Consider the following 13,243-nt stretch of genomic DNA (forward strand, 5'->3'; position numbering starts at 1 on the left):
TAAACTCTTCCTTAAGTATGTGGATGGTAAATATATTAGTAATGACAAAATGTGGTTTATTCTTCAGCAATAATGCCGCACTAACAGATGCTACTGTGAAAATGGCAGAAGTAGTACTGTTTAGCACATTATTTTAATTTCTAATGATCTGACTCGACCTTGCCACCAGCCAGTGCTGACTCATTACCAGAGCTAATCGGTCAGAAAACATATTCATGATGCATCGAGGGGGCCCTCTCTCATGCAGGTATTATACAGTACGGCTGCTTTGTGACGTTTGGGTTGGTTTTGGCAGATGGATGTTTAATCTTTTGGCTTATTAGTCATGTTTGCACCTCTCTGGGGATTGTCTGTTGGGGCTGAAGTGTCAGAACGATGATTTATGCTGGAGATATTGGTCATCAGTAAGCGGTCTGTCATGCAAATATAGATGCTGTTTGCATTCTAGTATTGTCCATTGCAATTGTGTTTGTGCTAAATTATTTCAAGGCTTTATTTGAGATATCACAGAACACCTGTGACTGACTGAAAGGCAGCATTTTCATCACAAATTCAATCTCGGCTTGCTTTGTTTGGGAGTGCTAAGAAGTCTCAGGCGGAGCTGTTAGGAAGTTTTTGTCTGAAACAGGCGAGGAAGCAGAGTCCTTGCAGTGAGCCGACAAAACTCAGACTAAAAGAGATTACCTGTCAGCCTCAAAGCAGCTGTGTGCCTGCAGCAGAGGTAAGTAGAGAAAGTTGGTGTTTTTACTGCACAAGATAAAGATGAGAATAGACCCTGACATACAGATCAGCTCACTTCAGCAGGAGCATCATGACCCTTCTCTCTAATACATCACTCATTGCACTTCCCCGTTACAGTGGGCAAATAAATAACCATCACCCACTGAGCTAAGTTTCTTCTTTTATTGATTAGTTAGTTATCAAAGCAAATCAATCAAAATGGCAGTGTCAAAGGAAATATTACCTTTGGTTTAAAGTTTGTGGAAAAAAATGATTAATGCTCTTCACTTGAAGTAGCAAAACTATAGTGTAAACAACCATTATCCGTCAAGAGGCTCACAGGCTGGAGTGTCCAGCTGTCACTAGGCGAGGTGGAGGCCACACCAAATAATAATCAAAAATCAAATGTATTCATGTTAAGGATTTGTCTGCAGACACAATCAGAATTCAAAGTGCTCTTTATGTTAAATTGACACCTTCATGAATATAAAGCAGCTTGTTGCACTTCTTGTTTGGTGTTTGACATCTATAGCAATACATTAGATTTATTAATCAGAATTTAGAAACACTTTATTAATCCCAGGGAGAAAGGCGCGCCACATGAAAGTTAGTTTGCAGTTTCAATGCATACATTTAACACAATCACATAATGACATGACATTTGTACACAGTACATGTGGTAACGTGCTGGAATTTTTTCCATGGACACAGAGGGTAAGGGGAGGAAAACAAGATGTTTACAGGCCAGTTCTTAAGTTGTCATCATATCATATATGACATGCGCCTGAACATTAGCTGTATCTATCATGCTGATACATATAAAAGGCCCAATATGCTTTCTTTAAATCTTTAAATACAACACTGAATAACCTAATATGTAGGTTAAGTAGGTTATAAGTACCTCAAGTTTACAACTGTACTATTTTTCAGTGCAAAGTTTAGCTTATGTATCACAGGTACGTTTGAAGTGGATGCAATTCACTACTACAATAACACATGACTTTATTGAACTTCAAATTGACACAGCAACTCAAGCAGTATCAGAACAAGACTGTAAACTGTGGTCCAGTTATTGATTGGTCCATCAATAATGTTTATGTAATTACAAGCACTGCCAGAAGGTGGAGACAGAAATCCCACTCTGTAGCTTTAAACAGCAGAGCAGACTGTTGCGTGTTTTCGCCCAGCAGTAAATGTGAAAGCTATGAGCCAATCTTCTGCCTCACTTGGTGCTGTGACACACAAGCTGAGGAGTATATGGATATAAATATAATGTTTTTTTGTTCAGTCGATACAGCTGAGCTGTAAATTGTGCTTTTCCACCCACTGTGCTACTGAATCTTTTCCTCAGATGGGGAACAACAACAAATCTGCACCTTAGCTGCTAAATTCAGACTGCTGACTCTTTAATAGCTCCCAGGAAGCCAAATGTTGCTGAAACAGCCTCCATTTTCCAGCAGCCCCACAGTGCAACAAAAACATGTTTATTTTGTACTTTGTCAAGCTTCTGTCATGAGCGCAATGGATTGTCACCGCAGAGATTGTTTTTTTAATCACATATGTCTTCTTGAATGCTGGATGCTATTGGTTTCTACTGTAGGCAGGCAGAGTGCTGCAGCATGTCCTCGATGGCATGCAGAGAATCCTTCTCACAAAAGAAATTCACTTAATTAAATTAGCCCTTTTTTTGTCTTGGATCCAGTCAGTGCAGCCATTCGGTGTAATCAGAGCTATCTGTCTTGTTGCCTTCCTGGCCTTAAGGCTTGTTCCTATTAGTTTTCCTTAGTGGGATCTCAGCTCAGCATTTTCAAGCAGAAGTGTATTGTCAGTGGTTTCCATGAAAAATATAAATTGTCTGTGCGTATTCCTCATGGAGCTTGGTAATGTAGCGTGTCCGGCTCTCAGATTCCAGTTTGATGGTTCAGCCGCTGGCTTTTTCCTCCATCAATACTCATTTGTGTGGACGCTGGCTGCCAAATGTCGCAGCCCCATGCTTATGGGATTGTGTGATCTCATGTGTGGTCACATATGAGGAGGAGGGACGACGGATAAAGACAGCAGGTGTTACCATGAGAACTTCGCACACTGTGGTGTAATGTGTGCCATAAGCCACAGCAAGAAAACCTACTTTACATCTATTTAGGTCAAGTGTTGCAGTATAGTGCTGGTCGAGATAAGTTTAAGAATAAATCGGAGGCAACCATTAGGTAAAGCATCTGTCAGATTAAAGCAGAAGTGGATTTAAAGGGTTTAACATGGAGGGAACATGATTCATATACATGCCTCACTCCTCTTTTATCCCTGGAAAGAAGAGAGGGAAGACACATCATGTGTGCGTGCCAGGGGCTTTAATTCAGTGGGGTTGATTTTTATTTCCTCCCGTCAAAGCCCCAAAAGATTTTCGTCTATTCCCCACGTGACTAAAGTGGCACCTGCTGCTTCAGTGATGGATGGCCTGACAGGGGTGGTGGCTTTCACCTCTCCATCCTCTCCATGTCCTTCTGGTCATCCTCTTCATTTCTCTCATTCTTCATATCCTCCAGCAGTAACTCCTGTAATATGGCTTCAATTCTCTTGTGAATTTGTCCTTATCCTCCCATAAATATGGAACAACCACTCCCACAGAGGGACTTGCTTTAGATCCAAGATGATGCGTAATTCTATGCAAAAAAACTGTTTTAGATTGAGTGATAACAGTTTTTAAATGCTGGATATAATAGCTACACATGACTGGGTTTCATTCATGAAGACAGACAACAGAGCAGCTGATGTTTTTCTTAACTGAAAAGACTTCTTGAGTCTTTTAACATACAGACAGGACGGACGCCCTTTCATTCAACAACCGCATCCGAGGACGTGCGCGCACCGCTGGAGGCAGTCGAGCTGCAGACCGGAGCTTGTTTGGAGAAACTCTGGCTGATGTTGGTGGAGGTGGTGGTGGGGGAAGCGAGGGGGACAAGGTAGATCTGGGTGGGCATGGCATGTGAGTCAAGTCTGTGCAGATAGGCGCAACACACAGCCAAAGTATGTCTGCTGCAGGGGCTCGTCGATGCTCTGAGGGACTTGACACAAGTGAATGAGAGCGCAGCTGCAGCTTGTCCTGTGTGTATGTGTGTGTGTGTTTTTTTTTTAATGTTTCTGCTTTAAGAGCGGCAGCACGGCGTCTGTAGCTTCCCGTGCGCACTTCAGCCTGGCAGCCAGGCAGGAAGGCGTCAAGGTGCAGCAGTCAGCAGGAGAGGGAAAGCGCTGGCTGGAAGAAGAGCCGCTGTTTCATTAACTGTCCGACAAAACGCTGTCACGCACAAAAGCCGGAGACGGAGACACACACGGGAGAGGACACTATGTCAAAGGAGGCGAGAGTAAAAGGTAAGGGGACACACACATACGCATGGTCTCGTGCTAACAGGTAGACCCCCTGTCTGTGGATGCTGCTGGATGTTGGCACGCACAGCCGCGTGCTGCATGGATGGACACAATCCGTAGGAATGCGCGACGGTCAAAATGGACCGAGCCGTCCGAGCCGGCGGACCGTCCAGGCAGACAGGTGGCCTGGTTGTCTCTTGTGTCAGCTTCGGTCACGCTGCAGAGTCCAACATGCAAACACTCATTGAGCACATAGTGTCAGATGAGCTGGTATTGACCAACACAGCTACTGTGGTCAAGTGCTGTCACAGCTATTACTACTGTATGCGTGATCCTGCAGCGGCGGGGCCACTGTTCTTAGTCACAGCTATTAACATTCACAGTGTGGTGATCACAGAGTAAAACAACTCAAAGCAGTGCACATGGGAGAGAGACAGCGAAGACAAAGCAGGACGAGGTGAAGCCAGTTTAACTGCGAGGAGCAGCACGCGGGAGTTCAGTGCGTTTCTATTAATAGCTCCTCATTTGATGGTAAATTGTGGAATGTGAAAGAGTATTGACAGGACAGCAGCCCGACATGTCTGCAGTATGAAAGCTTCATTGTTGTGACGTGACACCTGTTTGAATTGTTGTCTGTCACTTGATCTGTGCAGGCTGTTTCTATCTATTGTTGATATGTTCAATACCAAACCTGTACATCTGCTAGCAGCAGCACAATGTGTGTGTGTGTTTGTGTGTGTGTGTGTGTGTGTGTGTGTTTGTGTTTGTGTGTGTGTGTGTGTGTGTGTCAGCTCTGCTGAAGAACCTTTGAGCAAGTCTTTTCTGCAGCTCCAGGCTTACTGTTGTATATGTGGCCTCTGTGCATTGACCTTTTAACATGGAGCCAGAGTGGATGGAGAGTTTTCATGCAGAGATCAATGGAAAATCTGATCTTCGTTACTACAAGCAGTAACAGAAAGTAATAGAGAGGGGATTTTATACTGCTGCCTCATGTTTGAATGGATGTGAGGGTGCAGTGATGGTCCACTCTAAAATAACATGATGAAAGGATTTTCCTTTTTTAAGCAATCTCATTAAAATAAAATAAAATAAAAGACTGAGACCGGGAGCTCCTTAAACTCAGGATTTTACTATAAATTCTTCTTCCATTTAAAATGAATTGGTCTTGCAGCTCCTTTGCTGTCTGTGACTTCTTTCAAACAAGAAACATGCTGCTAGTTTTACAAGAGCTCATAGCGATATTAGGGAGTAAGAAAACCTCACATATAGGCTGATATTCTTCATGTATCTGCTTGGTACTAAGTGGCCATTTTAGGGCAGCCCACACATTTTGCGTGTATTTCCACTCCACAGGTGTTTTTTTGACCACAAGAACTTGGTACTTTTGGTGCGTTGAGGTGATATTTTTAAAAATTACATAGCTTAGTAAGCTGACAAAATGTTGTGTTGTTTGTTTCTTTATGCTGAGTTTAACAAATCAGAGCAGAACCCCTGTCTGTGGATCTGAGGTCTGCTCAGAAGTAGCAGCAGTATAGGTGCATGGTATGACGTCTGAGCCGTCTGTTATAAAGCACCTTATAGTCTGGACTGAACTTAGTTTTATTGTTGCTGTATGAGTCTTGACCTGCATTGTGACTCTTGAGTGTCACAGGGATGTAGTGCTTAATGAGCTTTGAAGAAAACATCACAGGAATTTAAAATGAGAGTAAAAAAGGATTGGAACTGACAGCACATGAAGCACAAACTACGGTAACTGTGTTCCATCCATATGACAATACAAATGAACGTTAACTTAAAAAGACAGAGACCCCCTCTCAGTTGTACACTGACAGATCTGGGTCACTCATTATTTTCACCAATTTGACTAAATCAAAATGTATACATGAAAACAGTCAGGTGCAGCCTCTCAGCTCGCTGATAGATTGTGTACTCCAGAAACAAAATGAGCAAGTAGATTTATTTTTAGCAGACAATCTCAGAAAACAAATGAGCTTCTCTGGATGCATGGAAAACCATTTTAAAAAATCTCAACAGCTGCAGCTGCATGTCTTCTCCAGTTAATCTTAATTATATTGCTTTGAGCCTCACCGTAAAATTATCACCGCTAATGGAAACTCCACCATGAGGCCTTATTTCACTTAAGTCGAGCTCTATAAAATCATGTGAACCCTGTGATGAAACCAGCGGGCTGGTGACAGATTGACGGCGTATATCAAACATTAGTTTTGTCAGTTTTTTTCCCTGAAATGTCACTTGACTTCGGTTCACTGCTTAAAGTGGGACAGTTCTTATAAAAACATTGTTCTTCAGTGCAGACTTTTAATTTCTTTGTTGTTTTTAATTATCGGCGCGCTGCAGGGGATTCTCTTCCCTCTCTTGACTCCAATCTAGATTATTATCTCGGATGGGAAGTGTGGAAATAAAAAGGCAAAGGTAACGTAGACATGCTCTTTATCTCCTCGTTACAGTCAGTGTTTATGATCTTTTCAGTTTGTGCTGCCTTCCTGCAGCTTCCACAGAAGAAACATGGCCTCATGCCCAGATTCACTGACTGTCTATCAAAACAGAAGAGAGACCCAGTTTTAATCAGACAAATACTGAAAGATCATTTGAGCAGAGTAATAAGGATTTAGGAATTATGAGAGCAGCTCTCTTAGTAAAGCTTCGGTCCTCATAATAAAGCAGGTGTGACTCAGAATTTTGAAGAAAATTAATGGATTTCTCAAAGCTCTGCTATTAAATTCTCTCCAGACATTCATGGTCCCCTGATGATGGATCCTAATTTTAACACCTACAACCATAACAGTCAGGCTTTAGCATCTTTTTTTGACCCACACTTCCTCCAGCTGGTGTGGGAATTCCAGCCATAATTTCCTCAGTTACACGCCTGTCTCCGTGTCCTCGAGGCTGCATCCACCCCACTGCGTTCGCTGCGGCTTAAAACCAGCCAGGTATTGTGGTGCCAAAGCTCTCTTATGAAGTTTTGTTTTTCTAATCACCCTCTGTCATCTTCATCATCCACTGCCCCCCCCCCTCCTCGCACGCCTCCTAGAGTCTAACTGATCCCTACTGTTTGTCCTCTCTTCATCTTCTCTGCCTCTTCCAGAGCTCGGTGTGAGTGCAGCACCTCCGAGTGTTTAGTATTCCTCATAGTGGATGAAACTGAATCAGTCTGAAGGTTTTCTTTTTTCAACTGCTGTCCAGATAAAATTAATAGGTATCCTATCTGCTGCTTTGTTGAGATTCAGCAACAAGCTAAAAATAGATGCTGCCTTCTCTCGCCCTGTTAGAGAGAATGCAAAGATTTAAGCTCTTTGTCATCTTATTCCTTAATAGAAAGCAGCCTGCCAGTAGATTTTCCTGTTTATTCACACTGAGGTTAAAATACTCACCATACTGCACCAGCCTTCTGTATGTGGCATCTTTGTAAAGAAGGCTAACGGTCTTCAGACCTGTTTAACAAACAGCACCACACTGTTCCCTGAATCCTACAGAGGCGTGTGCTAATGCATTCAGCCCGTGACCTCTGTTATTTTATTTGATCGTACAAAACAGTGTTAATTTAAATTTAATGGCTGTTTGTCATTGGGAGGCACAGTGGGCTCGAGTCAGGGAACAGCTCTTCACAAGGCACACAGCAGCTGGGCTGCTGCTATTCGAGGTCAGAGACAAGGAGGTGGCAGGGGACCGTCTCACCTGGAGCCTCACAGGAGCCCTGATGTCACACGAACACAGATTTTTATTTTGCCTGATTCTGGTGAATCATTTCTCTGACTCCTGAACGAGGCTTTTTGACGGCATAATTACTCAGCTCTCTAATGCTAGCATCATCAAGTATTATCAAATGCACTTAGTTTTTAGTAAGTTCATATGACTTTTGAGATTCTGGTCTTTTCAATTTCAATTTCAATCAACGATTAAAGCACTTGTCTGAAAGACCCAGTAAAAATATCTCAGGCCCTTTCTGTGTGGAGTTTGCACGTCCTTGTCCTGTCCTGTGCCTGTATGGGTTTTCTCCAGCATCCTCCCAGATTCTATTTATTTTTATTTATTTTTTATTTTAGATACTTTAGTAATCCCAGAGGGAAATTCGTTACGGCTGCTGCCAAGCAGTGTCATACAATGACTAGCAAGGCACGCCACAGGCTAGGGTGAAGTGTCTTGCCCAAGACTAGGGAGGAGTTGGGATTGAACCACCAACCTTCCGGTTATTGGACAACCCTGCTATACGCCACTGCCACTGCCACTGCCACTGCGCCACTGCTGTCCCCAAAGCCCTAAAGACGTGCTTGTTAGGTCAATTGGTCACTCTACATGTGAGTGTGAATGGTTTTTTGTCTGCATGTTGCCCTGCGATGGACTGGTGACCTGTCCAGGGTGTACCCTGCCTCTCACCCTATTATAGCTGGGATAGGCTCCAGCCTGCCTGTGACCTGCACAGGATAGAGCGGGTTCAGTTGGATGGATGGTTTTACCACTGTCACACATCAGGTTCCTGGTTTGAAGCTCCACTTTCTGTGTGGAGTTTGCAGCAGTACGTGATTAGACGAGGATACAGAACAGACTTATCACCACGTGCTTGTATTGCAGTTCATTAACAGTTGATGCAATGTGTCGATCTGCTGCAGTGTAGATAAACAGCATCCAGGAAGGTGATGACTCCACAATTTTGCGGGGTGATCAATCAGTGTTTGTCATTGAGTGTAGGGATTGATTTAAACTGTGTGTTGAATTGAAATTTTAATTAAATGATAGAAGAAGCTCACAGAGAGTCAGACAGACTGTAGTTTATTGTTTGCTGCCGGATGTTCACTGATGATGCAGGAGGCAGACAGAAAATGTCTGTAACAGCTGCATGTGATTCCCATTTACATGTTAAAGTTCCTGCTTTAGACACAGGAACAACATTTTATTGGATTTCCTCTGGATATCACACTCCAGTGCTGCTACTTGTCCAAATACTCACTCAGAAGTGGTTTGGATCATCAGAGCGAGCACTTCTGCCTTTCCGCTCTGCATTGCCTCACATCATCTCACATGGCCCCTCTTTTGGGGACAGTTATTTGCTTAGAATTCCTTGAATTTTAAATGCTTCTAATTATAAATGGGGAGATTGGCACTAGCTTACAGACCATCTGGGTTGGAGATGAGAAAGGGCAATGAGGTGAGGAGAAATCACTTCAGGATGGTAGCAACTGATCAAAAGCAGATTTGATCAGGGGGGAGTCCTCCTATGGGGCCGACTTTAGTGCTGGTCGCTCATTATATGAAGCCGCTTCCTTAAGGTCACGTTGAAGCAGTTTCACCTTCAAAATACTTTCATCATGCATGTGTGTAGATGTGTGTGTGTGTGTGTGTGTGTGTGTAATATTGCTAAAAGAGTTTGGATGTCCTTTAGCCATCAATACAACACAAGCTGATGATTGTCTTCTTGTGGAGCTCAGTGCCTGAAATAAAGCTGAAATACTCAATAGGATGATGAGCAGGTTACTCAACAATATCCACAAACATTCCTGCAAGCAGTTTAAGAACTGGGAGCACAGTGTGGCCTTTGGTCATCACCCTCTTGGTAATGTGTGGCAGTGACAGTCGAACCAACACAGGAAAGTATCACTGCTATAAATCAACTCCTACTATGGACATCTATAGTAGCTTTAACTGCTCACTCAGGGAACAGCTGGCTTGTACTGTGGCTTCATTTCTCCACACCACAGGCTGTAGCTTGTGAAGAACCTCTGACCGCAAAATCTAATCAATCTCTCAAATGTGACATTTCAGGATTTCCTCAGATGTCCACTTGGAATGAAGGATGAATTGATTAGAAGTAAAAAAAAATAGATGATTACATTTTTGGTGATTTAACCAAAGTTTTCCAATGAGTGCCAACGCACAGTAATCACATTCTGTTAAATGTGCATGACTACAAAACTTCATTGAAAGATTTCTCCTCTATGGCAATCATGTGCTTCAGTATTTAGCACAACATGTGGCACACATCCTTCTTCTGTTCCTGGCTACCCGTTGCTATTAATCAGAGAAGTCCAGGTGCAGCTTTCACTAATGCACACATAACTCCTTCTCTGTGAGTTGTGTAAGCGCTTCATAACCTGCAGAGAGGATGGATAAGGCTTTCAGTGGCCTTAAGTGGCTGCTCAACCTTACAGAATAAGCACCGTGTTTTGTTTTGCACATGTGGGTCAGTGTAGAATGATGCAGGATGAGAAGTACTTGGCAGCGTGGAAGGGTTTTTGCCTGCTAAATGACACTATTGAACAACGTAATTATCTGTTTACATCGAATAAAAGCAGCTATTTAAGTTGATGTTTTCAATCCAGAGGATCCACTTTGCCTATTACCGAGATATGCTAATGCACACATCCTGTGAGATTCTGAGATTCATGGAAATGATGCCCTTCTGCAAAAAACCACCTGCAACTATCTCAGCTCTAATTAAAGCCAGGTGCATGACGAACCCCTGGGTGTAAAATGTGAAGTGCCACGGCCTCTGGATTGTCTAGTGAAGCACAGACTGAATAAACTGTGTGTCTTTGTTAGACCATTTTAATTTTCACTCACACTTTTATTCGGTTTAGGCACCAAAACTGCTTGTTTTTAAAGGCAAATATTCGTAGAGTACCAAAAATTGCTGTTTCACATATGGCCACTGAAGGTCGTCCATCCCTGTAGACTCATTTGATATGATCAGCTTCACAGTACAAAGCAGAACCTTCCGTCTCTTGGCTTCAAAAGTGATTGACGTCACAGATCTGTATTTACTGTCTTTATCCCTGGAAGGATGCAGCGGTGTCCTTTGTAGACTGTGAATATCACCCCAACTGTTGTTAAGTGAGTCAGTCTGGTTTGTGAAGGATTTCCTGTTTATTGCAATCTGCTGTTTCTGTCACCTCATTTGGAAATGTACTCTTCTGCCTCACCAACCATCAGCCTCCCGTCATGATTCACGGGTCACATTTGGCTGTAAATAAAAAAAAAAAAGCCACCGCAGTGACACAATCGATCTCCAGATGTAGTCTTCGATTTCAGTCACAGCTGAAGTATGTAACATCCTTCTCCACCGATTTCAAGCCTTCGATGAAGAATTCCCTAACATGCGCACATATTCACACGACCACTAGGGGGCGCTAATCAATATAAACACAACAACTTTATATGTATATTTTTTGGCTCTCATTCTCCATACAGATGGAGACAGCTGTGAGTTTGTGGTTTGCTGTTATCTCATTTCTGGCAGAGGAGTGCAGGCTTATGATACGAAGACAGAAAGATGAATGAGTTCAATTATAAATCTTGCAGGAGCTGAGATTTATAATTGAACCTGAACTATTTCTAACTTCCCTCCCAGAGTTTCCATCCTGAATGTATCATTTTCTTTGACAGCTGCCTGTACGGTATTACAGCGCTGCATGTTAACATGCTAATGCTAAAGACACACACACACACATTGAAAATCAATGGAAAATACCCTATAGATTAACAAATGACAGGGTTTGTTTAAAGTGAATCGCCCGAGTTGGAAAGAGATTTTCTCCCACTGTGAATATCAGATACCATATTATATGAGTCATGCAAGATGAAAGCAGCTTTTGCGCACTTATTATAGGCTTCAGTTGATTTTGCTTTTTTGATCTATAAATATAGACTGGACACATCTGCAGCAAATCATGACCACAACTGGAAATTAATTTAGCTGTCAGCAGCAGCATGTAATTACTACACACTTTGAAGGACCACCTATTATCAGAGATCATGCAGTTTAACAAGATAAAATACTTTGCAAAATGTGCACAATTTGCAAAAGTTTATTTTCAGATTGTAACCAAAAAACAAAACAAAACAAAACAAAAAACAGCTTTAGTCACTCCCATGACTAACCTAAACAGCCTTCCTTAAAGCAAAAACCAGGTTACAGTTGTTGGCGGAGAGTCATTTGGAACATGAAAGATGCAGCTCAGTAGGTTTCCATTTTCAACAGGCTGAGGTGATTTCCTTTTTTTTTAAGCTGCTTAGAGTGTAATCCAAAAAACAAGGGACGGTTCTTTAGCTTGATTCTACCAACCATGCCTGCAGACAGAGGAAGAAAACAAGTTTATGGCATCATTTAGCTTTGGCTTTACTAGTTTCACTGTCTTTAACTAAAGAAATGTTTTCTTTTCTTTTCAGTTTTAGAGTTTTTTTTCTTTTGGTATCATTTGCTACTTGGCTAGATTTTGACATAAAAATACCTTTAAAACAGACACACTGTCTGGTGAAACTACTTCTTTCACAATGTAAAGACAGCAGTATGTCTGACATCACAGGTTTGTTTTTTCACAGCGAGCAGCACCACGAGCACTGCTGCAGTATGTGTGCAGAAAGCCAGAGAACCACATGACAGACATGCTGATTGCAATGGAGCTGCTTCAGTAATGGATCCTGTCAGCTCGCAGTTCCACACCGGCTACAGGCTTCTGTTTAAACGCTGCTGCAAGTGGATAATAGAAAGAAAGAGATGAAAGAAGGATGAGATGACTCACAAGCAACCCGGTATTGCAGTGTTCCTGCTCTGAAGTAAAGCTTTTTAGATACTTAGACACAGGTTTCCTTTGAACACAGTCCAGCGCTGGGCTTCTCTCCCTCTGTCCTCATTAGTTCACATAAGTTGTACATTCAGCTTCAAAAGACAATCTGTTTTGGTTTTGCTTACTTTCATTTTTCAGACAAAAGCAACTTGATCAGAGAGAATGTTGAACTATCAGTTCCTTGGGACAGAGATTTAGTTTAAAACCAAATTATTAGTCCATTAGTTTGTGGACTGCAGATTGGCCAATCAACAGGATTTTGAGTTTAAAGCATTAAAGCTGCTCAGCATATTTCTATGACACATACTTCCCTTTTTTCTCTTTGTGTTGGTCTGGAGGAACTCTGTGTCCATTTAGGTGTAATATAATAAGATGAGATACCTTAATTAAACCTAACTATGTGGCCAGCTATATGTGGCCCTTAAAACAGGGCTTTCACATAACAATCAAGCCAACCAAACCAAAGAATAAGACATAAAAATGTGACAAGCAAAAGGTTAGCATGTTGACACACTAAAAAAATGGCAGAGAAGCTTGTTGCTTGTAACACGTGCGTTTAAAGGTTGTGAGAATGTCTTTTT

At 42.2% G+C, this 13,243-nt stretch overlaps 1 protein-coding gene across 4 annotated transcripts in view; it reads left to right on the plus strand.

The window, feature by feature from the left end:
* The first annotated feature begins 3,892 nt into the window (after window positions 1-3,892).
* pitpnm3 (PITPNM family member 3) overlaps window positions 3,893-13,243 on the plus strand; it is a 69,126-nt gene continuing 59,775 nt past the window's right edge. For 3 of the 4 annotated variants that reach the window (XM_028420511.1, XM_028420513.1, XM_028420512.1), the window contains exon 1: window positions 3,893-4,086. In XM_028420511.1, coding sequence (XP_028276312.1) covers window positions 4,062-4,086 — 25 coding nt within the window. In that variant the 5' untranslated portion in view covers window positions 3,893-4,061. Of the gene's footprint in view, window positions 4,087-4,487; window positions 4,615-13,243 lie in introns of those variants that run through there. The other variant, XM_028420514.1, reaches the window with a different exon arrangement.

Source organism: Parambassis ranga, chromosome 13 (assembly GCF_900634625.1).
Source record: "Parambassis ranga chromosome 13, fParRan2.1, whole genome shotgun sequence".
Lineage (NCBI taxonomy): Eukaryota > Metazoa > Chordata > Actinopteri > Ambassidae > Parambassis > Parambassis ranga.